Source organism: Symphalangus syndactylus, chromosome 13, assembly GCF_028878055.3.
Source record: "Symphalangus syndactylus isolate Jambi chromosome 13, NHGRI_mSymSyn1-v2.1_pri, whole genome shotgun sequence".
Classification (NCBI taxonomy): Eukaryota; Metazoa; Chordata; class Mammalia; order Primates; family Hylobatidae; genus Symphalangus; species Symphalangus syndactylus.
Genome location: NC_072435.2, coordinates 72134279 through 72161142, shown reverse-complemented (window position 1 = coordinate 72161142; position 26864 = coordinate 72134279). Strand labels below are relative to the sequence as shown.

Here is a 26864-nt window from a genome sequence, read left to right as displayed (position 1 = left end):
TGACCAACTGGGAGAAAACCCCGTCTCTACTAAAAATAAAAAATTAGCTGGGCATGGTGGTGCGTGCCTGTAATCCCAGCTACTCGGAAGGCTGAGGCAGGAGAATCGCTTGAACCCGGGAGGCAGAGGTTGCAGTGAGCAGAGATCATGCCACTACACTCCAGCCTGGAAAAGAGCGAAACTCTGTCTCAAAAACAAAACAAAACAAAACAAAAAAAACTTGCAATTGCAACTTTAAATATATTTTCCTATCCTATTTCATCTTTTGGGAATTATCTGTTCATATTTTTTGGTCATTTTATTATACTTGACTCCTGAAATTTGCTTAATATATTTGTATTAGACTTTTATATATATATGATTAAATATTAATCTTTTTCATACGGATCTAAAGACTTCCATGTTTAGAATTGTTCATTTATGCTTTCAATATAATTCAGAGATTATACCCTTTATAGTCACATGTATTAATCTTTTCCTTGGCTTTTTTGGTTTTCATTTTTGTATTTCAATACTGCTACAATTATTAGCGCTAGTCATGAAATATTTTCAGTTCTCTTCTCAGGTACAAAGTTGAACTGTACACCCTTGGCCCTTTGAAAGATAAGTGTGTCCAAGTGATTGACCATGTGATCTTAACCAATGGAATATGAATAAAAAGGATCTGTTGCTTTCAGAGAACAAGTTTAAGAGCCAATAAGCAATTCCCCAGTCTCTCTTTCCATCTGCCAAGGAGACTGGCAATCTTCTAGAGAGTAGAGATAATCACTGGATAGAAAAGCTACTATCCCACCCACAATGTATGTGTAGCATAAACTACTAACATTTTTTTAAGGGACAGGGTCTCACTATGTTGCCCAGGCTAGAGTATAGTGGCTATGCACAGACGTGATCATCACCCACTACAGCCTGGAACTTCTGGGCTCAAGCAATCCTCCTGTCTCAGCCTCCTGAGTAGTTGGTACTACAGGTGCATGCCACCACGCTCAGCTAAGCCACTGAAATTTAGGGTTGTTACTGCAGCAAAACATAGCTTATCCGGACTAATATGATTCTGAGAGTTGTTTAGTTTGGTAAGTAGTGTGTAAATGGATGTATATAAATCATTTTCATTGTATTTTGGAGCTGGTTATAATTAGTATATGGTTTTACTACTAATGTTCACAGATTTATCTTATATCCAGCCACAATGTTAAAATACTATCTCTGATTTTAGATACCTTTGAATACTGTAAGAATACAATCAACTCTCCTGCACGCACGCACACACACGAGAGAAAGAGAGAGAGACAGTGTGTTTTTTTCACTCTATGGCCAATGGCATTGGCAAAAACATCAGATGCAATATTGGAAAAGTAAAATGAGAATACTTCCTTATTTCTTACTATTTTTCCTCCATTTTTAATAGTCAGTGTATTTAGTGTTTCTTCATCATAAAGTTGTTCAATCATCCTTATTCAAATATATTCCAGGGAATGCATAACACTGTATATGGATAAAAATGCCCACTTGATTGGGCATAAAAATGCCAACAGGCTCTTACATTATAGAATATGGCCACTTAATATTTCATTGGAGATTCTCAACTTCATCCTGTAAAGATTATGACCAGTATTATTTTTATGTATCTCCTAGTTGATAATATTATGAAAGTGACCTTCACTCTTCCCCTTGACCTCCCTTCTCCACCACAGGCCAACTGTTCTTATCAGCAGCCCACACTCAAGTCGTGGCCACATTTCCAGTAGGGCCCAAAAAACTAGGGCAGACATAAAGTGACTCTAGAAAATTCCAAGGAAGCAGTACCTTCTAAGTATTTTAAGTTGTTTTATTTTGGTTTTTTAAATGTTTGCATCAAGTTTACATGTAAATTATTTAAATGTAATTACCAAAATGTAATTTGAATGGCAAAGATATGTAACTGAAAATCCTAAAAAGTATTGTAAACTATCTCTTAGAAGTGCAAAAACCCCATCTTCGACTGAGAATAAATAAAGACATTTAGGCATCTAGTTCAGCAGGCAACGGAGATCAATCAGGGAGTTTTGAGGAAGGAAGTAACAGAATTAGATACGCAATTTTAGAAGATCATCTAAAGATTTTTTTTTCCTTTCCACCATCCCCACAATTTATGCTTCCGCCTTTCCTGTGCTATTTACTAGAAGGCATTTCTAACTATCAAAATGTCCAAGCTAGAAAAATTCAGCTGGGTGCAGTGGTGCATACCTATAATCCCCACAACTCATGAGGCTGATGGGGAAGGACCATGTGCGGCCAGGAGTTTGAGACCAGCCTGAGGAACATAGTGAGACTCTGTCTCTAAAAATAAAAATTAAAAAGGCCAAGCACGGTGGCTCACGCCTGTAATCCCAGCACTTTGGGAGGCCAAGGTGGGTGGACTGCTTGAGTTCAGGAGTTCAAGACCAGTGTGACCAACATGGTAAAACCCATCTCTACTAAAAATACAAAAATTAGCCAGACATGGTGGCAGGTGCCTGTAATCCCAGCTACTCAGGGGGCTGAGGCAGGAAATTCACTTCAACCCAGATCATGCCACTGCACTACAGCCTGGACGACAGAGCAAGACTCTGTCTCAAAAATAAATAAAAATAAAAATAATTAGCCAGGCTTGATGGTACGCACCTGTAATGCCAGCAACTCAGGAGGCTGTGGTGGGAGGATCACTTGAGCCTACAGTAAACTGTGATCACACCACTGCACTCCTGGGCAACAGAGCAAGATCCCATCTCTTTAAAAAAATAAAAAAGGAAGAAAGAAAAAGAAAATTCCCCCTTGATTCTTTATCCCACAGCTTCAAATATTCACCAGGTCGCAATGCTTCTTTTCTCAAAGCAAATCCGTCCCTTCCTCTGTATTAATATTATCACAAATGGTCTACCCATATTACTGTCCCTATCACTCCCTTACTTAAAATCCTTAAAATTATACATACAGGGTAAAGAGAGGACATTTTGGCAATCATACAAAATCCTTCATGAAGTGGTCCCAATTTGCTTTTTCCAGCTTTAGTATCCACCATTCCCTTCTACACATCCTACACATTTACGTACACCAGCCATTTCAAGAAGTCATGTACTTTTAAAAACCTCAGTATCTTTGTGCTCATGTTAGCTATTCTACTTAGAAGACACACCCCATCTCAGGCTCAGGCAAACCTTTACAAATCACAATTCAATTCACAATTCAAGAGTCACCATAGCCTTCCTTGTCCCCGGCAATTAAATGACCTATTATGTGTGCCCCTGTGCCATGCAAATAAATTATTACAGACGACTAAGGATGGTGGACAATAATTTTTTCAAGTTTACAATGGGTTTATCAGGACATAACCACCATCATAAGTAGAAAAGTATCTGGACTCACAATGGTTCAACTTACAATTTTTAACTTTATGATGGATTTAACAGACTATTAAATGCATTTCTGACTAATGATGAGTGTACTGGGATGTGGTCCCATCGTAAGGTGAGGAATATGAGGGGACTTCAAAAAGTCTGCAGAAAAAATGGAATCAAAAGATTAAAAATTTAAACTTCACTTCTCAACATAAGCCCCATCAAGTTCAAGACACTTTTGTAAATGATGGTATCATTTAGCCCATCCCTAAAAAAGTGAAGGTCCTAGCAATTTAATCAAGTCAATGCAATACTTTTCACATTATTACCTGAAAAAAATGAGTGCCCTTTAAAGATGTTTTAAGATTAGGGAACAAAAAGAAGTTAGAAGGAGCCAATTCAGAACTGTAAGGTGGATGTCTAATGATTTCCCATTGAAACTCACAAAACTGTCCTTGTTTGATGAGAGAAATTAGCAGAAGCATTGTCATAGTAGAGAAGGACTCTCTGGTAAAGCTTTCCCAGGCATTTTTCTCTGCTAAAGCTTTGGCTAGCCTTCTCATAATAAGCAGATGTTGTCATTCTTTGGCATTCCAGAAAGTCAACAAGCAAAATGCCTTGAGCATCCAAAATTCTGTTACCACAACTTTACTCCTGACTGTTTGCTTTTGCTTTGAGTAGACCACTGGTGGCCATTGCTTTGACTGTGCTTTGTCTTCAGGATCGTACTAGTAAAGATGTGTTCATCTCCTGTTACAATTCTTCAAATAAATGCTTCAGGATCTTGATTAAAAAATCTGCTCTTGTCTGCAGCCAATGTGTATGCAAGGGTTTTGGCACCCATCTTGTGGAAAGTTGGCTCAACTTTAATTTTTCAGTCAGAATTGTATAAGCTGAACCAATTGAGATGTCTATGGTGTTCGTTATTGTTTCTGCTGTCAATCTTCCACCCTGTTCAATTAGGGCATGAATAAGATGAATTTTTTCTTCACAAATTGATGTTGATGGTCTTCTGCCGCCGGCTTCACCTTCAACATCATCTTATCCTTTCTTAAAACAAGTTATCCATTTATATACTGCTGATTTCTTTGGGGCATTGTCTCCGTAAACTTTTCACAAAGCGTCAATGATTTCACCATCTTCTACCCGAGCTTCACTATAAATTTGATGTTTGTTCTTGTTTCGATTTTAGTAGAATTCATGTTGCTCTGATAGGAGCTCTTTTCAAACTGATGTCTTTTCCTTCTTAATGCCTCAAACTAGATATGGTTTAGACATGTTACGACTAGTTAAAAGTTTATTTTGGTGCAAAAAAAATTTTGAAATCCATGTATAGTTTTTTCATAATACCCATTTTCCATGAACTTTTTGAAATCTATATATATTGTATGGTGGTATATGTGCTAGTTTAGTATTGTTGCTCTAATAAATTGCCACAAATTCAGTGGTTTAAAACAACACAAATTCATGATCTTATAGTTCCAGAGGTCAGAAGTCCAAAATCATCACTGGGCTAAAATTAAAATCAGTAGGGCCACACACTCTGCTCCCTTCAGAGGCTCTAGGGGAGAATCTGTTCCTTGCCTCTTATAGCCCTCTTGGGTACTGGCATAATCAAGGCCAACATTTTCAAATCTCTCAAATCTCTCTCCACTGTTTTTACATTGCCTTCTCCTCTGTGTATATGTTCAAATCTCCCTCCACCTCCCTCTTATATGGATATATGTGATTACATTTAGGGCTCGGCTAACCAAAATAATCCCTCCATCTCAAGATACTTAATTATCTCTTCTTTTTCCTGATAAGGTAACATTTATAGGTTCCAGAAATTAGGACCTGTTATCTTTGGGAAACCATTATTGTGCCTATTAAAGGATGAAAATAAGAGTGGAGAAGTGAGAAGAGATAAAATCTGTATTCCATGGTGATACGGTTTGGCTCTGTGTCCCCATCAAATCTCATCTTGAATTGTATTCCCCAGGTGTTGAGGGAAGCACCTGATGGGAGGTGACTGGATCATGGGGGCAGTTTCCACCATGTTGTTCTCATGACAGTGAGTTCATAAATAGATAGTTATAAGATCTGATGGTTTTATAAGCATTGGACAGTTCCTCCTTCACGTACCCCTCTCCTCTTTCCTGCCACCACATAAGACGTGTCTGCTTCCCCTTCCACTGTGATTGCAAGTTTCCTGAGGCCTCCCCAGCCATGTGGCACTGTGAGTCAATTAAATCTCTTTCCTTTATAAATTACCCAGTCTCGGGTATTTCTTTATAGCAGTGTGAAAACAGACTAATACACATGACTGGAGCTTTGTAGTTTTCTCTTAGCTACCAAATACCCTCAATCATGGGAGAAACCTAACCTTGGGCTCTCTCTTGTAGGACATTTTGAGAGATCTGAAATTCACCCTGTGGGGACTAACTTTCTACTTGACCAAATTTTAGTCAGGCTCCTCTGAGCCCTCTTCTCAACTAGCCAATGTCGGCCCTTGCCATTTGGGGGCCTACATACCCGAATTTTTGCAAGAATTCTGCTAAGTCACTTAGACCTAAGTCAGGCAGGCCAAGGTCATCAGATACTGAAGGTGGGGAATTCTGTTAAGTTGTTTTAGCAAGAATCCGCCGCCCCTGATGTCTTCTCTTGGTAATTTTCCATCTGCTGACTACCCCTCATTCTGCTTGTTGACTATAAATCCCCACCTGTCCTTGCTGTATTTGGAATTGGGCCCAGTTCTACACTGAGGTATCTTTTCCACTATTGCAAAGTTCCTGAATAAAATCTGTTGTTTACCACTTCAGTCACTGTCCAGTTCTGGCTTTCTCTGACAAGACTTCGCTCTGTAATATTCTCTGGTACAAACGAGACATTCTCCAGCACAATTCTTAAAACTCTTCCTCAGCTCCTACTCCAGTGGCACATATCTGAGGTTGTGTCTGCTGAGCAGGCAACTTTCTTTCTTAAGTTTCTTTCAAGATGGCACTAGACTGAACAGCATCTAAAGTGTTTGCCTGGCCCAAAGGAAACGCTCTTGACTCAGTATCACTGGACACATAGTGAAAGCCCTCTCTTCCAGCTTTTCCACTGCAAAGCTATTTTACATATCTGTTACATTTATTCTTCTCCAGGAATGCAGTAGCAGGCCCCAGTCTCTGGGCCTTCCGTAACTCCAGGAGACCCAAATCATACTTTTCCCAAGAATTCTCTAACACTTTACTCAGGTAACATTCCAGGGAGGGAGGCCTAACTATTTTCTGCAACGAAGCAGGCATCCAGCTAAAGGACCATCCTCCTTCCTGAAAAGTCTCCCAATCTCTCAGAGAAATTGTTTTTCACCCACAGAGAAGATAATGTAAAGACTACAGCACTCCATTTTGAGCTGATAACTCTTGAAAGAATCCTTCCTCACATTAAATTCTTTTTTTATCTTGTATAGGCTGGAGGTGCTAAAGTTCCAGAACAAATCATGGCCACTTGCCAAAAAATTCAACACCATCTCTTTATAATGCAGCTTTATCAGCTTTATCAGCTACTATCCTTAGCTTTAGGCTCCAGGAAAAATGCTAAGGTGACAAGAAAAAACCCACTTCACACTCAGTTATATACAAATACATCATACAGTACTTACCCTATCACACCTAGAATTTTTCAGTTAACATTGTTTTTGAGATTTATCTGTGCTGATACATGAAGCTCTACTTTATTCAATGTAATTGCTAAATGGTATTATATTACATGAATAAGCCAGATATATTCTCCTACAGTCTTAGTCCATTTTGTGTTGCTATAACACAATACTAGAGACTGGGTAACTTATAAAGAAAATAAAGTATTTCTTACAGTTCTGAAGGCTGAGTAGCCCAAGGTGAAGGGGCCCACATCTGGCAAGGCCCTTCTTGCTGCATCATCCCATGGTGGAAGGTGCAAGGGCAAGAGAGCATGAGACAGCAAACCCAAGGACCAAACTCGCTTTTAGAACCACCCACTCTCGGATAACAAACTCACTCTCTTGATAAGGACATTAATCCATTCATGAAGGCAGAGCCCTCTTAGCCTAATCACCTCTCAGCAGTCCCACCTCTTAATACCATCACAATGGTAATTAAATTTCAACATGAGTTTTAGAGGAGACATTCATAACAAAGCACCTATTAAAATACAAGTCGCTTACACTTTTTGCTACTACAAACCATATTGCAATGAACAATCTTATATGGGTCTCATCTGTAAAAGTTTATCTAGGGTAAGTACGTATTAGTTTTAATAGAACTTATAAGTATCTTCAACTATCTTCAAGGTAGTAGTAACAATTTATGCTCTCACTAGCAATGTGTGAGTTCTCTTTCACTATACTTGGATTTATCAGACTTTTTTTTTTTGGGACGGGGTCTCGCTTTGTCGCCCAGGCTGGAGTGCAGTGGCGCAATCTCGGCTCACTGCAAGCTCCACCTCCCAGGTTCACACCATTCTCCAGCCTCAGCCTCCCGGGTAGCTGGGACTACCGGCGCCTGCTACCACGTCCAGCTAATTTTTTTTTTTTTTGTATTTTTAGTAGAGACAGGGTTTCACTGTGTTAGCCAGGATGAGGATGGTCTCGATCTCCTGACCTCGTGATCCACCCACCTCGGCCTCCCAGAGTGCTGGGATTACAGGCGTGAGCCACAGCGCCTGGCCTATCAGACTTCTTAATTTGGTGAGATCCAATGGCTACCTAATTTTATCTTGTTTGATTTGTATTGCCCTGAAGAAAAGTGAAGAAGTTTATCAAAGAGAGACCAACTACATCAATGCTACTGAAAAGTCAGGAAGAATGAAGACTGCAAGTAATCATTGGATTTAACAATACAGAGGTCACATTACTTGGAAAGTGGGACACATGTTAGACTGCAGTTGACTTAAAAGATGAGAGAAAAGGAACTGGGAACAGCAAGTACAGACAACTTTTTAAGAATTTTATTACAAAGAAGTTGGGCGGTAGCCAGAAGTGACATGGAATCAAAGAAAAATAAAGTTTTTTATTTTGCTTTTGTTTTCTAAGATGAGAGAAATGATCACTAACAGAAATGATCTGGTAGAGCCAAAAACTAATGATGTTAAGTGTAGAGAACTGCTGGAGAGGTGTCCTTAAGTGGGCATGAGGAGACAGAAATTAGTGTAACCAAACATGTACAGTACCTTTTATGCTGGAAACTACAAAACACCAATAAAAGAAGTCAAAGAATATCTAAATAAATAAGCAGGCATGCCATAATGATGGACTGGAAATTTTAATGTGGTAAAAACTGTCAATTCTCCAATTGATATATAAATTTAATATCAGAATCCCAGCAAGCAGACAATAGACAAGTTTAAACTAAAATTTACATAGGAAGTAAAAGAAAACAAACAGCTAAAACAATTTTAAAAGAGATGAATAAAGTGAGAAGCAAACTACTAAACTTCAAGACCTATTATATAGCTATAGTAATCAAGACTGTGTAGTATTGGCTGAGGGATACATAAATCAATGAAACAGAAGACCCAGATATAAAAACAACAAATATGCTCAACTGATTTTTTACAACAATGTAAAAGCAATTCAATGGAAGAGATGTACCAGAGCAGCTGGATATCCATAGGCAAAAAAAAAGAAAAAAGAAGCTCAACCTTAACTTTCACAGTTTATACAAAAATTAACTCAAAATTAATCACGAACTTGAATGTTAAAAGTAAAATTATAAACTTAAAAACATAGAAGACAATCTTTGGGATCTCAGGCTAAGCAAAGAAAACTCAGACTTGACATGAAAAGCACAATTCATAAAAGGAAAATTGGTCAAATAGACTTCATCAAAATTAAAACTTTTGCTCTGAGAAAGACTCTGTTATGAGGCTGATGTGGTTTGGCTGTGTCCCCACCTAAATCTCATCTCAAACTGTAGTTCCCATAATTCCCACGTGTCATGGGAGGGAACTGGTAGGAGGTAATTGAATCATGGGGATGGGTCTTTCCCATGCTATTCTAGTGAGATAGTAATCTCACAAGATCTGATGGTTTTATAAATGGGAGTTCCCCTGCACACACTTTCTTGCCTGTCACCATGTAAGACGTGACTTTGCTCCTCCTTGCCTTCTGCCATGATTGTGAGGCCTCCCCAGCCATGTGTAACTGAGTCAATTCAACCTCCTTCCTTTATAAAGTACCCAGTCTTGGGTATGTTTTTATTAGCAGCATGAGAACAGACTAATACAAAGGCGGAAAAGACAAGCTACAGACTGGGAGAAAATAATTGCAAATCACAACAAAGTGACTAGTGCCTAAGATATATAGACAGCTCTCAAAACTTGACAGTAAAATAAATCATCAACTAGGAAATAGGGAAAAGACACTATTAGCGGCTGAAATGTATACCCCCAAAACTCGTATGTTGAAGCTCTAACCCCTGTACCTCAGAACAGACTGTATTTGGAGCTAGGGCCTTTAAAGAGGTGATTAAAATTAACATGAGGCCATTGGGTGGGCCCTAATCCAATGTGATTACTGTCCTTTTAAAAAGGAGAAAATTTGGATACATAAAGAGATCATGTGAGAATATGAGAACACAGCCATCTGCAAGCTAAGCAGAGAGACCTCAGAAGAAACTTGATCTTGGACTTCTAGCCTCCAAAACTGGAGAAAAAAAATTTCCATTGTTTAAGTCACCCAGTTTGTAGCATTCTGTTATGGGAGCCCTGACAAAGTCATACAGAGGTGAAGAAACACTTCACCAAACAAGACATACAAATGGCAAATATGCACATGAAAAGATATTTAACATCATCTGCCATTAGGGAAATGCAAATTAACATGACAATGACTTATCACTTACCTATAAGACTGGGCTAAAATTAAAAAGTGTCAAAAATTTCTTTATTATGGTTGCTGACTCAGCATCCATTTTTAGATCTAACATAAGTTATCTGAAACCCAGCTATAGCCCTCCATCTTGGCCTAGTTAAAACTTCCCAGCTGGGCACAGTGGCTCACACCTGTAATCCCAGCACTCTGGGAGGCCGAGGCAGGCGGATCACCTGAGGTCATGAGTTTGAGACCAGCCTAGCCAACATATAGTGAAACCCCATCTCTACTAAAAACTACAAAAATTCGCTGGCTGTGGTGGTGCATGTCTGTAGTCCCAGCTACTTGGGAAGCTAAGGCAGGAGAGGAGGAGAATCGCTTGAACCCACCCAGGAGGCAGAGGTTGCAGTGAGCCGAGATCGCGCCCCTCTACTCCACCCTGGGTGGGAGCGAGACTCCATCTCAAAAAAAAAAAAAAAAAAAAAGAAAACTTCCCTTGCCTGTGTGATTGTCTGCAATATAGACTTGTTCATCTCACTGACCAAAAAACTCAATATTCCCCACAGCTGCTGACCATGATAAAAACCTAATGGTCCACACCAGAATCATATAAATAAGATCTCCCTTCACGAGTGTTTGCTTTAAACTAGCCAATCCACAACCCCCACAGGAAAGCCTACAGGATAATGCCCATGTACCTCAAAAAAGGCATAGACCCACCGATATCCCCTTTTCCCTCTCACTCTTTTTCTCTCTCCCCTCCCTCAGCTCCCCGCATCCTTCCTTAACCTTAACCTCTCTGGGCCCTATGAGTAAATCTTGTTTCATTCTGGTTTCGCTTCCTCATGTGTCTCACCCGACACACACGCACAAACCTAACTCAGCTCCCCAATCCCTGCTAGGGCTCTCCTAGAGTGAGGCTACTTGCCTTATGGCCCTCTCAAGATAGAGATCCCAAGACCAGTTAGAAAGTAAATATAACAATAAAAATCATAACAAAGTGACAATACCAAATGCTGGTGAGGATGCTCACCATCCTCATCCTCACTCATACACTGCTGACTGGAATGTAAAATGTACAGTTACTCAGGAAAACAGCTTGTCAGTTTCTTACAAACATTAAGATACAACTACCATATGACCCAGTAATTGCACTCTCAGAAGAATGAAAATTTATGTTTACATGAATACTTGTATACAAATGTTTAAAGCAGTTTAATTTCTAACAACCAAAACCTGGAAACAACCCAGATAATCTTCAATGGGTGAATGGTTAAGACATCATGGTACATCCATACCATGGGATACTATTTAGTAACAAAAAGGAACAAGGTACTGATACACACAACAACCTGATGACTCTCCAGAGAATTATGCTGAATGAGAAAAGCCAATCCCATAAGGTTACATACTACATGATTCCACTTATGTAACATTCTTAAAATTACAAAATAATAGAAATGGAGAACAGGTTAGTGATTGCCAGGGGTTAAGGAGAGGTTGGGGGCTGGAAGGAAGACCACATGGGTATAAAAGGACAATATGAAGAATCCTTATGGGGAAGGAAATGTGCTGTATCTTGACTGTACCAATGTTAATTTCCTGGTTGTGCTATTATATACTATCCTATCCTATCCTACAGTGTCCTACGATTTTGCAAGGTGTTACCACTGGGAGAACCAAGGTAAAGGGTACATGAGATCTCTCCGTCTTATTTCTTACAACTGCATGCGAATCTAAAATTATCTTAAAAGTTAAAGAAAAGTTATCAAGTTGAGCATTTAAATGTGCATTTAAAATGTGCACATTTATCATAAAATACGCCTCAATAAAAAGTTCTGCAGTAAAAAAAAATTTTATTACAAGTTTTTTTTAAAAAACTGTCCAGAACACTGCTGTCCAATTGAACTTTCTGTATATAGATTATTGACATGTTCTATAATTCTGTGCTACCTAAAACAACAGCCACTAGCCATACCACTAGCCATACGTAGCTAATAAACACTTGAAATGTGACTTGTGTAACTGAAAAACTGAATTTTAAATTTTATTCATTTTAATTAAATTTAAACTGCCACATGTCAGTGGTGGTCACCATTGAACAATGCAGGTCCAGACACTACAAAAATAGGGAAGATAGTTATGTGCTAAAATACAGCTATGTCCGAATTGTATTCAGAAAAATAGATTTTATAACATAACATTTATGTAATAAAAACAAGGAAATATGCATGAACATGTATGTAAAATATACATTTAAATGTACAAGCATAGAAAATTCTGAGTGTACTTAAAAGTAGTATTTACCTGTGAGGAGTGAGAGAAGTTTGTGCTTGCTGGGGACAGGGAACTGTGGGACTTTCACCTTGAACCATATATCCTTCTGTACTACTTAAATATTTTACAATAATCATGTGTCACCTTTAAGGCTAAAAAAAGCCCATGCTGAAACTTAAATTTCTGATACCTTTAAAATTTATACATTATTCAACAGTATAGAATAAATCGGATGTTAGGATAATAATGTTCAGAAAGTTTAAGTTTATATATGGTCTGCTATGCTAGAAGACTAGATTCTAGTTTGTCAAGAATTTTTTTTTCCACCTGTACCCTCTTTTGGGACTTGATTACATCAATTATTCAATGGAAAAAGGGCACAAATAATGAAAAAAAGTGTAATGGGAATTTCTGAAATCAAGCTAATTAACCTCTCACAAACAGGTGGAAGATTCTGGCTATTTATATTATGAGTGGTCAAAGAGAAAGCAAAATTTCCAAAGAAAACACTGTCTAGAATTTATTCATGATTATATTTACAGAAATATAAAGATTAATGAATATTTATAATCTCAGTGAAAGAACATAGGGAGGTAAAATTCTAGGGTTAAAAACAGGATTAACAATAGTGTACATGCTCTCTTAAGATCTTGGAACTGCAGAAAGAAAGTAAAGATTATAAAACAAATAACAGCTAACTCTATTTGCCAGGTATTGTTCTAAATTTTACTTAGAGACAGAATTTCATAAAATCAAAAGATGCTACTGATTATAATATGCACCATTATTGCATGTACCACTAAGAAAGGAAATACTGCCAACTGAACTGAATGCTTTTTTATCACTTCAAATTTTTACTTCTACTAAGAAGGATTATTTACACTAATTGAAAAATCTTTTACAGATTTACTTAGATTTTTAAAATATCACTCTTTTGGCTATACCAAATGGAGATAAACAAATCAGTTATTGTATTGCTAAAACTTGTTCATGCTCAAGGTTAGCCTCTCTGGAATCACTGTTCAACTTAAGAGTTTCAATACCATGTTTTTCATCACAATATTGTTTATGAGCCACCAAGAACACTGAAATACAGCATTTCTTAAAAGAATGTCACTATTATCTCTGGGATTTCCTTCTCCAAGCCACTGACACACATTCCACAAGTTTTGATGATTTTCTTGATCTTACTGGAAGTTACCAACAGTTTTCAGAAAACAATCAGTAATCAAACTCCTTTCTAAAATGCTCTTTAAATGGACTGCTAATGAAATGGGGGCAGCAGGTGTACAATTGCGCTATCAGGAATAACCACAAAGAGGCCAGGCATGGCGGTCCCAGCATTTTGAGAGGGCAAGGCAGGTGAATTGCTCAAGCCCAGGAGTTCAAAACCAGCCTGGCCAATGTGGCGAAACCTGTCTCTACTAAAAATATAAAAAATTAGGCTGGGCGCGGTGGCTCACGCCTGTAATCCCAGCACTTCGGGAGGCCAAGATGGGCGGATTACAAGGTCAGGAGATCGAGACCATCCTGGCTAACACAGTGAAACCTCGTCTCTACTAAAAATACAAAAAAAAAATTAGCCAGGCGTGGTGGCGAGTGCCTGTAGTCCCAGCTACTCGGGAGGCTGAGACAGGAGAATGGCGTCAACCCGGGAGGCGGAGCTTGCAGTGAGCCGAGGTCACGCCACTGCACTCTAGTCTGGGTGACAGAGTAAGACTCCGTCTCAAAAAAAAAAAAAAAAAATAGTTAATCAGGCATGGTGGTGTGCACTTGCAGTCCCAGCTACAGTAAGATCCTGTCTCAAAAAAGAAAAAGAAAAGGAATAACCACAAAGATGTCACATGCACAGGCACTGACAGTCACTATTGCAATTTCACTAATGCAACAGACACCATTAACTATAAGTCACAAATCCCAATTTCAGAGATATTAAAATATATACAAGTTAAAATCTACAAAGGGTATATTAACTCATTCAATCTCATAAGGACCCTAAGAAGTAGGTGTTATTAACCCCACTTTCCAGACAATAAAACTGAGGTAACCAGAAGATTAAGTAATTTGCCCAAGATCATATAGTTACTAACTGCTGGATGAAGCATTTGAGGTACACTACCCCGAAATGTATTCCAAAAAAGCTCTACTAAGTAGAAGAATGTGGTCCAGTAACAAATCTTTAGAAGAGATTTACAGATAATACAAATGATAGTAGGACTCTTCAAAAATGTTTAAACTTGAGACACCTATAATTCAATGAGCACTATCTGTCCTCTCATCAGCTCTGCCACAGATTTAATACTGAGACTACTCATCTCCATCCTTATCTACACCTAGGACTATTTCAACAAGAGACACCCGCTTTCAAAGGATGTTGGGGGTTGGGGGGGCGTGTGTGTGTGTGTGTGTATATATACACACACATATACACACGCATTCTTTTTTTGAGACAGGGTCTCACTCTGTCATCCAGGCCGAAGTGCAGTGGCATGATCACGGCTCACTGCAGCCTCAACCTCCTGGGTTCAAGCAATCCTCCTGCCTCAGCCTCCTAAGTAGCTGGGACTACAGGCATGCATCACCACACCCAGCTAATTCTCTTATTTTTTGTAGAGACAGGGATCCCACTATGTTTCCCAGGCTGGTCTGGAATTGCTAGGCTCAAGCGATCCTCCCACCTCAGCCTCCCAAAGTGCTGGGATTTACAGGCACGACCCACCGCACCCAGCCAAAAGTATATTTTACCTTATTAATTTATACTAAGCAAAAGAATAGACTGAATAAAAAAAAATTTCAAAGAGAAGGACTTTTACGGAAATGTAGTTTTATTATTTCAAGTAAGAAGGTTACTAAAAGAAGTGGCCTTAGAGCAACTGCTAAAAATGAATCCTCCCCTAGTTCCTTTAGTAACAAGGAAGAACTGACAGTTACCTCTAATAAAGTTTTTCTACCATATTGTAAAAAATATGTAAAAAATACATTGTATTTTGACCTATTCATGTATACGGCAAAGTGCATATAAGGATTATGGGCTTGGGAGTCAGAGTTTAGGTTCTAATATAAACTATGCCAACTTTCTAATGACGTGAACCTGAGTAAACTACTTCACCTCTCTTGAATCTGTTTCCTAATCTGTAAACAGCTCAACATATACACTTTGCAGAACTACTGTGAAAAGTAAATGAATAAAACTTGGAAGCAATTAAGATGTCCTTCAGTGGGTGAATGGATTTGATACATCCAGAAAATAAAATATTATTCAGCACTAAAAAGAAACCAGCTATGAAGCCATGAAAAGACATGGAGGAACTTTAAATGAATATTACTAAGTCAAAGAAGCCAATCCAAAAGGCAACATACTGCATGACTCCAACTATATGATATTCTGGAAAAAACAAAACTAAAGAGACAGTAAAAAAATCAGGAATTGGTGGGAAGGACATATGAATAGGCAGAACAAAGATTTTTAAGGCCATGGAACTATACTACATGACAACATAATGGCGGACACACATTACTCTTACAAGTGTTAAGAACCTCGCCGGGTGCAGTGGCTGACACCTGTAAGCCCAGTACTGTGAGACATTGAGGCAGACAGATCACCTGAGATCACGAGTTCGAGACCAGCCTGGCCAGCATGGTGCAATCCCGTCTCTACTAAAAATACAAAAAGTGAGCCAGGCATGGTGGCACGTGCCTGTAGTCCCAGGTACTCGGGAGGCTGAGGCAGGAGAATTGCTTGAACCCAGGAGGCGGAAGTTGCAGTGAGCCAAGAATCATGCCATTGCACCCCAGCCTGGGCAACAAGAGCAAAACTCCATCCCTCTCCCAAAGAAACAAAAACAAGTGTTAAGACCGGGCACGGTGGCTCACGCCTGTTAATCCCAGCACTTTGGGAGGCCGAGGCGGGCGGATCACGAGCTCAGGAGATTGAGACCATCCTGGGTAACACAGTGAAACCCCGTCTCTACTAAAAAAAAAAAAAAAAATACAAAAGTTAGCTGGGCATGGTGGCACGCGCCTGTAATCCCAGCTACTCGGGAGGCTGAAGCAGGAGAACTGCTTGAACCTGGGAGGCAGAGGTTGCAGTGAGCTGAGATTGTATCACTGCACTCCAGCCTGGCGACAAAGCTAGACTCCGTCTCAAAAAAACAAACAAACAAAAAAAAAAACAAGTGTTAAGAACCATAGAATACACAACACGAAGAGTGAGCCCTAATGTAAACTATGGACTTTGGGTGATAATGATGCATCAATGTAGGTTTATCTACCACAACAAGTGTGCCACGCTGGTGTAGAATGTCCATACTGGGGGAGGTTATGCATGTGTACAGGCAGGGAGCATATGGGAACTCTCCGTACTTTCTGCTCAATTTTGCTACCAACGTAAAACTGCTCTTAAAGAATTAAGTCCGTTCAAAAAATTTAAAAACAAAACACAAATGAGACCATTTGTAACCACAGCTAGCTAGTGCCTAGCAAATCCAACTCTATCATCTCTATCCTACTGTATTGTGCTATAAAAACAGGCAACCTGGATTACTACTTAACCTCTCTATACCTCTGTTTCCTCATTTGTAAAATAGGTATAAAAAGCTGTGAGGATTAAATGAATGAATATATATGTGAAATTGTTTAGGACAGTGCTTGGCTCATAATTTGCTGGCATCCATGTCCTTGCTGCAGGAAGAAAGAAGCTGGTCTGCATTTGGAGAAAACGAAGCTGAAAGGGAGGGAGGAGGAGAGATAAGAAAGTTTTGGTGGCATTCTCAGCTCAGGTTCCAGTTGTCCTTGATTTCAACTGCATCCTTGCATCCTGAGTTTAGGTTATCTGAGACAGTAAACTCCCCTTTTTGCCCAACTATGTTTCAAACAAGATTGTTGACATCTGCAACAAGAGGATCCTTACACAAGAAACTTCTGTCTTCAACTCAAAGAACTTTTTTTTTTTTTTTCATGAGAATAGGGATAGTTTTGGTAACTACCAGTTTTGTTCATCAGTTTTGTTCATACCTCATTAAATCCTTCAAAAATTAATGAGTATTCATAATTGAAAAATTATTCTTAAAAACTAAACAAGAATAGGGTATACTAACATCTCAATCAGAAGTAATTTTTCACTTGATTTTTTCTAGAATACAACAACTGATAAAAATGCAAGCCATTTATCATATATATACAAAAAATGTTTGAGGTACTGTTGATGTTATAATCTTCATATCCTTAACAGTATCACCGATCATCAGAAAGATGATCCTAGGACACTATAATGTTCTAATTTATCAAAGAAAGATTCTATTATGTTTAGTATGTATTAACCCTAGAAAATAATTTGGCAAATTTGCAACAAGAATTGAAACAAAAACAAAAAAGTATTCTGTTTAACTCTCTGTAACTCAGGATATTAAGTTCACAGTATCTCATTCACAGAAGGCTGAAGTTTCACTGTACTTTCAAATTAGCTGCCTGTAGCTCTACTTTAAGAAAATTTTAAAAGAAGATATTTTATCCTAGGTGTAAATAATTATTCCACTAGGTCAAATTTTATTTATGTATTTTATAAATATAATATTGTCTTGAATCATTATTTTTCAAATTCCAAAATTAAAATATTTGATTTTACTCTTAAATTATCAATCTGTAATAAAATCTATTCATAAAGTAATACTATAATCAGATAATGCACTGAAAGAGAATTTTACATAACCTTAATAGTGAAACATCTTTTCGGATTATGTAATTGTTGTGGTTTCTGTTAAAAGCAAACTGCAATTTTTTTTTTTTTTTTTTTTTTTTTTTTGAGATAGAGTTTTGCTCATTGCCCAGGCAGATGGCACGATCTCAGCTCACCACAACCTCTGCCTCCCAGGTTCAAGCGATTCTCCTGCCTCAGCCTCCTGAGTAGCTGGGATTACAGGCATGCACCCCCACGCCCGGCTAATTTTTTATTTTTAGTAGAGACAGGGTTTCTCCACGTTGGTCGGGCTGGTCTCGAACTCCCGACCTCAGGAGATCCGCCAGCCTCAGCCTCCCAAAGTGCCGGAATTACAAGTGTAAGCCACCGCGCCCGGCCAGCACACCGCATTTTAAGACACCTTAACTGTTCAGTGCTGACTACCTTAACATACCCTTACAACCCTCTCTAGAAGAAAGGAGGACCACAAATCATTTCTAATTTTAAAAAATACAGACACACTCTCCTTCTCCTGAGGTATCTGAAGGTCTACAGTTAATCTTACATTATTTTACAATGTGTTATTTTGTAAATCTTATTACTTTGGGGCCTAGCAAAGGGTCAAGACCATACTTGGATTCCCAATTAAACACTCTCTGTAGCAAAGCACACATCTTTAAAAACATAAAATAGGGCAAAAGGGCTTATAATAAGAAGTCCTCTGCCCATCCTCTCTTCAATCCCCAGAGACAACCAATACTAATTATTTTAGCCACTCTAATATATGCATACAATTGTTTATCAATTTGATACTACTTTTTACCACAATATTAATAGCCAACATTTATTGTGTTTACTAAGTGCCAGACACAGAACTTCACATGTATTATCTCACTTAATCCTCACAACAGCCTCATAAAGTAGGTGTTATTATATCCCCATTTAGTTTGGAAAATTGGGACACAGAGTTCAATAATGTGCCCAGGATTGCAAGCTAGTAAGGAGCAGAATTGAGATTTGAATCCTAACACCATTGCTCACTTTTAACCTATATACTCTTATATACACTGACTCCACAGTCCACTCTTAATAAATACTTTTGAGATCCTCCCAAATTAAATAAAAATAAAGAGCAAAACAAAACAAAGAAGCCAAATCAGGAAAATGACATTTCTCAAAACCAGAACAATTTTTTGGTCAGTAATTTTCAACTTTGGCTTTGAGCACAATCCATGAAGTCTTACCAATTAATCACATTTTAATTTTATATCTATTGACTCAGTGATTACTAAGCTTAATAGTAATGCTCAGTGGTTACTATGCTTAACAGTGGTTACTATACTAAGCATAGTAGTTACCATGCTTAATATATAGTATTTTAAAATATACATTATTTTAAAATCTAGATTATTATATGACCTGTAACATTTTTGCTGAATTTTTTAAAAGGCATCAAATCCTAGTGACTGCATAAAGAAGTGCTTTGAAGGAAAAGAATTGAGGGTAACCTATGGGAAGAAAAACAACTTTCAAAGTCATTTTGTATCTGCTTTCTGAAAGCAAATGAATTACCTTATATGTGTACAAATACATATATATACACACACACACATATATATACATAATAGGGCAAAAAGTAATAGAAAAAGGCAAAATTATTTTTACTAAAGAAAAGCTTCATGGCCGAGCATGGTGGCTCATGCCTGTAACCCCAGCAGTTTGGGAGGCCGAGGCAGGTGGATCACCTGAGGTCAGGTGTTCCAGACCAGCCTGGCCAACATGGTGAAACCCCATGTCTACTAAAAATACAAAAAATTAGCCAGGCGTGTTGGCGGGCACCTGTAATCTCAGCTACTCGGGAGGCTGATGCAGGAGAATCGCTTGAACGCAGAAGGCTGAGGTTGCAGTGAGCCGAGATCACATCATTGCACTTCAGCCTGGGCAACAAGAGCGCAACTACATCTCAAACAAAAGAAAAAAACCAAAAGCTTCAAAAAGTAGATTTTATGAAATCTGTGAGGATAGTAGATAATAGCAATAGTTCAATTTAATATTCAAACAGAAATCATCAGAAATGATAAAATGAATGTGAAATAAAAAACATTACCATAAAAAGACGAAAACGAGAAAAAAAGGCAAAAGCAGAAGTTTTGAAATCGAGAAAAAAGGAAGAAAGAAAGATGAAAGCCCTGGATAATCTAGGCAATCCAGTTCAAAGCTCTGAGTCAGATGGTTCTGAAATAGCCCCTGTGATACTCTGGCAGAAGGGGATATTGTGATCTCATTCTATCAAAGAGCTGAGACGACTTACTGAGGATGTACTAGTAGGTAAAATGGAAGCTGGTCATAGCTAGTCTGCTGGACCAGTAGACCAACATATGGTCTCTGTTCCTCTACTGAAGGCTTTCTTCTAACCATTCTAAATGACAGGAATCTGACACCACTTGCAAGCTACATTACTTAATTCAGTACTTACTTGAATCGTCAAGTGTTTCATGTGCATACAACTTCCCAACTAGTTATTTACCTTCTGGAAAACATATGCTATCTTTTTCAAGTTATTTTAACCCATATAACCTAACACAATGCTATGTACCTAGTAGACAGATGCTCAAGTTGATTATATTGAAAAATCACAACTTAAAACCAGAACACTTGAGAGTTTGAAGAAATCTTAGAGGTCATCTAGTTTAGCTACTTTATCTTAAAAGCAACAAAACTGAGACCAGTTAAATATCTACTAGCTTAAGGTCACTGAGCTAGAACTAGCACCCTAATCCCTTGATCATCAGTTCATCTTTATCCAAAGAGCCTTTAATTTCTTTCATTTCAATAAAACAAATAATCACCTATTTCAAAAGAAAACAAAGTAACAGCAGCTTCCCTTTCAGTATTCACTATATGCCAGGGCCTTTAGAAGGTACAATTTGCTTGGCAGCCTATGTGCCTAGGTCTATGAAAACTGCTTTATAAAGGGCCGGGCGTGGTGGCTTACGCTTGTAATCCCAGCACTTTGGGAGGCTGAGGCGGGCGGATCACGAGGTCAGGAGATCAAGACCACGGTGAAACCCCGTCTCTACTAAAAATACAAAAAATTAGCGGGGCGTGGTGGCGGGCGCCTGCAGTCCCAGCTACTCGGAGAGGCCGAGGCAGGAGAATGGCGTGAACCCGGGAGGCGGAGCTTGCAGTGAGCCAAGATTGCGCCACTGCACTCCAGCCTGGGCAACAGAGCAAGACTCCGTCTCAAAAAAAAAAAAAGAAAACTGCTTTATAAACATTAGCCTAGTTAATATTCACAATAATTGTAAAAGGTATCACTATTAACCCAACTTTACAAATGAGAAAAATGTACTTTGACCATGATAACAGTAAGCTGCAGAAGCTACATTTTCAGTTTGTCACCACGGCTTTGGATTTTTTTTTTTTATTTTTTAAGACAGAGTTCCGCTCTTGTTGCCCAGGCTGGAGAGCAATCTCAGCTCACTGCAACCTCCACCTCCCGGGTTCAAGCAATTCTCCTGCCTCAGCCTCCCGAGGAGCTGGGATTATAGGCATGTGCCACCACGCATGGCTAGTTCTGTATTTTTAATAGAGACGGGGTTTCTCCATGTTGGTCAGGTTGGTCTTGAACTCCCAACCTCAGGTGATCCGCCCGCCTCGGCCTCCCTAAACCCTGGGATTACAGGCGTCAGCCACCATGCCCGGCCAGCTTTGGCTCTTAACCAGTATTCTATACTGCCTCTCACTGAACACCAAAAATATCCTGAAGTCTCACACAGACGCCAGCACAATGCCTTACCCAAACATGATAAACAAATGTTTAAATGACCAACTAAATGAGTGGATGATTTAATTCATTAAAAAGTAAGATTATCTTACCTAAAATACCTCTAAAAAGGCGTTCATCTAATTGTATAATCCTCTAAGAAAGGTTTTAACAGTGGGCAGTTTGCATACTTATAAGAGATTTAAGCAATGCTCATTTCTTTACCTACAAATAATTCATCTGCTTAACAAATACTAAAGTGAAAAACAGTTTTTGTGGGAGAGTGTTAAATTGGAAGATAAAAAGTGAAATGAAATTTGTTCCTGCAAGATCCTATTCCGCTAAATTAAAACCCACATAAGTTTTAAATCAGTCACCAAAACCAAAATAAATGTGTAACACTTCCCTCTTTCTTCTGGTAGAGAAAAAAGAAGTAACATTAACTGAGCACCTACAATGTGCCAGTTCTTGACCCTCAACATATAGCCTCACCTAATCCCTTACAGCCAAGTAAACTAGGCAGCATCTCCATTTTCTTTTCTTTTTTTTTTTTTTTGAGACATAATCTTGCTCTGTCACCCAGGATGGAGTACAGCTGCTCGATCATGGCTCACTGCAGCCTCAACCTTCCAGGCTCAAGCAATCCTCCCATCTCAGTATCCAATTAGCTGGGACTACAGGCGTGTACCACCAGGCTCAGCTAATTTTTGTATTTTCTGTAGAGACAGAGTTTTGCCATGTGGCCCAGGATGGTCTCAAACTCCTGGGCTCAAGTGATTCTCCCACCTCGGCTTCCCAAAGTGCTGAGACTACAGGTGTGAGCCTCCGTGCCCAGCCAGGATCTCCATTTTCTGATTACTACTGAAGCTTAAAGAAATTAAGCACTTGTCTCAGGTCACTTAGCTAGTTACCGAATTTCCAGAATTAGAATCCAAGTCTGTCTGACCCAAGATCTACGTTCTCTTCAAAAAGAGGTTAAAAGTACTATTATTTCACTACTTACCAAGACAGAGAATGGGTTTCTTTCCAAAGGAGACTGAAAACACTGCTAAACAACAAAAATATATTATCTCAGCTAATCCTTGCTATAGCTTATTAACTATTATTTTTATCCATTATAAATGATGAAACTAGAACTCAGAGATGTATTCATAGCTTGCCCAAGAACACACTGCTAGGAGGCAGCAGAACTACCCCAGGTCTGCACCAGCTGCACACACTAACCACAGAAAATGCAGAAAGACCTCAGCCATGTAGTACAAGCTTAAGGTCCATCCAAAGTATTAAAATAATCAGACCTTGTGCTTCTTCGGTAAAAAGGAACGGTATATATTGGGTATGCCAATTCCCACTACCAATGATGAGGAGGTTGACTTTCTAGTAATATCCTATCTATCAAATGACAACTTGAAGATTGGTATCTAAATTTCAAGCCTACACTGGCCATTCTACTACACCAAATAATCTGGATTTGTTACCAGTTAAAATTATTCTTAAAGTAGCAAACAACAGTACTATATTACAAAACAAAGGTTTATGAAGAACAGTATGCTAAAATACATAAGATAGACCAGGCATGGTGGCTCATGCCTGTAATCCCAGCACTTTAAGTAGCTAAGGTGAGAGGACCACTTGAGTTCAAGAGTTCAAGACCAGCCTAGACAACACAGGGAGACCCCTTCCTCTACAAATAATAAAAAAATCAGCCGAGTATGGTGGCGTGAGCCTGTGGTCACAGCTCCTGGGGAGGCTGAGGGGAGAGGATCACTTGAGCCCTGGAGGTAGAGGCCGCAGTGAGCTGTCATCGTGTCAGTGCACTCCTGCCTGGGGGACAGAGAGAAACCCCATCTCAAAAAAATAAACTGGATAAACATTTAAGTGTTTGAAATACTTTCACAGAAACAGATGAATAGAAATCACTTAGCAACATTTTCAAGGCAACATCTGAAAACTACTTTGTCTATTTCTTGACGTATGTTAGGGCCTAAGTGAACCAAAAGAGATGTCTACAATGCCAGTTCTGAAAATGTTACCACTTTGGTCAAACAAATGTTTAGTTTTACTGTATAGTTCTGTTTGTCAGAAACCCAGAGTAACCTTTTCTACTGAGACTGGCACAGGTATATATTCCGAATGAACTGTCCCATGTGTTTTTGATAAACCAAAGTGACGAATGAGAGGGTGGTTGAGTGTTAACATGTAACATAAAAGGATGGTTATCATTATTCACTTTTTAACAAAAACTAGTGGCACGGTACAAACCCAAATCCAGAAAAAAACAGAATCACTCTATTGCAAAGTAACCAGGTAGACACTTCCATGTTTGTTCAGCCTACAACACGACTGTCATCCTTTAACCTCATGAAAACTACCCGAGTTCTTCAGCAAACTGTGCCGCTGCCCCATACACACATCACTGTTGATCACTAAAAATCAGAATGCATCAGAATTGCTTCCAAGCCTTAACTAGCACTAGCTCAGCTACAAACTCGGAGGTAAACAAGCACAGACTGTGACTGACTGTGGAGAGGGGCACTGTTTACTTACATGGGAAGACACTCATGTTGTGATGGGAAACGTGTTGCACTGTCCACCCCTAGCTCCTAGAAAAACGGTACTTTGACAAGCTAATGTGAGTGTAGGTCTATTCCCAAAAGTTTTTACCTCTCTTCTTAATCGCTTAAGGACAAAATGCTCAAAAAAGGACGCCCGACACAAGGTGCCCGAGGTGCTACCCATGGCATTACCTGGAAGGACATCACTATGCCCATGAAACTGTCCCCTCACAGTGGACTAAAGGGAAGCAATAGATACCGTCATTCACCCTGGCGAAGGAAAAAGAAATCAAAACCAGACGCGCTTCCACCTGGCCCCAAGAGGCTTGAAGCAAGACTAGGGGCTAAGCTGCGGTTCAAAAACAGCACCAGGCCCCTGCGCCTCTGCTCTCAAACCCAGCGCAGCGACACAGCATAACCATCAACATCTCCACCTCTGTCCTCCAGGCACAGCCAGGGACTGCGTCCCAGAGCCCGCCCCGGTCGGGCCCGCCCCGCTATCTCCTCCCCCGTTATCCGCTCGCAGCCGCGCTCGGGCCTGGATTCGCCTCCCCACCCTCCCCAACTTCGGCACGTCCCACTACCCCACACACGTCGGCCGCCGCCCTCGGCGAGTCCGGGGAAGAAAGGCTGGAGGGCCGCAGGGCAAGGAATCCACTCAGCACGGTTCCTCACCTCTGGGTGGAGAAGGGGCACACAGCCCGCTTCGGTATCGTACTCATCCGGGCCGTCCGCCATCTTGGTGTTAAATCCCTCCTCCCGCTGCATGCCGGGAGAAAGCGTTTCACCCTCCCGGGGCTCGGGCGAGGCGGAGGGCGAGCGCGGGGCGAGCGCGAGCCCCGCCGGAGGCGACGCGGGCCTCCTCCTTCTCCTCCTGCCCCCGTGACGCCCCCTCTGTCCCCTCCCCCCTCGGAGGGCGCGGGTTTCTCCGCGCGTGCGCAGAAGCGCGGCCCGGCCCCGGAGTGGAGCGCGCTCCGCTGCACTGCGCTGGGGACGGCGGAGGGCTCTGGGCGTGGGCGCCGCGGCTCGGGGGCGGGTCTCGGCCGGAGGCAGATGTGCAGCTCTGGCTGCCCGGGGGAGGCTGCCGGGCGGTTGAGACAGTCGCTTGGGAAATCTAGCAGCTGCTCAGGAGCGAGAACAGAGCTCCGGAGCCGCACGCAGCACAAGTCTGGAGCCCCAGGCAGCCGAGGAGGCCCACGCCCACGCGCTCCCACTTCCGCTCCGGGACCCCTCTTCAGGACCTCGGGCAGAGCCGTCAGCCAACTCCAGGGAGGTTTGGGCCCGTCAGGCTTGAGTCCAGGCCTACATCATTCCTGAAGACAAAAGCAGCTCCCCTTTCCTCCACACGTGAAAAGGTCACCCGCAACCTGTGCCTCCGGGGGACGCCAGGAAAAACATGGATACAACTCAGGGCTTCCTCCTAGAGAACCTTTTTTTTTTTTAATGAGACGGAGTTTTGCTCTTGTCGCCCAGGCCGGAGTGCAATGGCGCGATCTCAGCTCACTGCAACCTCCGCCTCCCGGTTCAAGCGATTCTCCTGCCTCAGCCTCCCGAGTAGCTGGGATTACAGGCGCATGCCACCACGCTCGGCTAATTTTTGTATTTTTAGTAGAGACGGGGTTTCACCATGTTGGCCAGGCTAGTCTCGAACTCCTGACCTTAAGCGATCCGCCAGCCTCAGCCTCCCAAAGTGCTGGGATTACAGGCTTGAGTCACCACACCCTGCCGAGAACCCTTTTTAAAATGATCCCAACCTGCTCTCAATCGTCTTGAATTAGTACCACACAAAAAATTTACGAGCTCAAAGCCCACACACCGCCATCTGCAACATTTCGATATAATACAGAAATTCAGAACTGAAGCCACTTAAACTGAATTCGCTTAAATGCAAGGCAGATAAAATGACTAAAGCCATTTTTTAAAGGATTTTAGGGCAGTATGGGGGAGGTGCTCCCTGTAAATGGGCTGATGGGACAGTTTTAGAAAGCATTTGTCTTTCCTTTTAGCTGTTAAAAATTGTAAGTCTAAACAGCTCAGAATTTAGCAGAGATCATGAAAGTTGACCTATTATAGATCCTGGTACTTACTAAGCCGTCTCCTGTTAGGCCAGAAACCACCAGGAAAAAGCCTGTACTCCGTTAACGTCAGGCTAATTTGTAAATCAGGAGGGAGGGCACTCCAAAGGAAGCTTGGAATGCCACTGGAAAAGGGAGGAGGAAGCCTCCTTTGTAAGATTAGTTTCCCGCCAAAGGAGTCTGAGGAGGGTCTAAGGAGAGCCGGAATCAGTTCTGCATGGGACGCCGTTTCTGTGGCGGCATGAAGAAAAGCTGGGATTTACGAGGGAGTGGATGCTGTCTTGAGGATACAGCAATTTAGTAATTAGGTACCTCCAGTAATAAAGTAGCAACACTAGTAAGAG

The 26864-nt window shown here is 40.4% G+C and overlaps 1 protein-coding gene across 2 annotated transcripts in view; it reads right to left on the bottom strand.

Annotated features, from left to right (window-relative positions):
* ZDHHC17 (zinc finger DHHC-type palmitoyltransferase 17) overlaps window positions 1-25357 on the bottom strand; it is a 91144-nt gene extending 65787 nt beyond the window's left edge. Inside the window, exon 1 of one of the 2 annotated variants that reach the window (XM_055235962.2) lies at window positions 25121-25357. In XM_055235962.2, the coding sequence (XP_055091937.1) occupies window positions 25121-25213 (93 nt within the window). In that variant the 5' untranslated portion in view covers window positions 25214-25357. The remainder of the gene's footprint in view (window positions 1-25120) is intronic. The other variant, XM_055235963.2, reaches the window with a different exon arrangement.
* Window positions 25358-26864: the final 1507 nt, after the last annotated feature.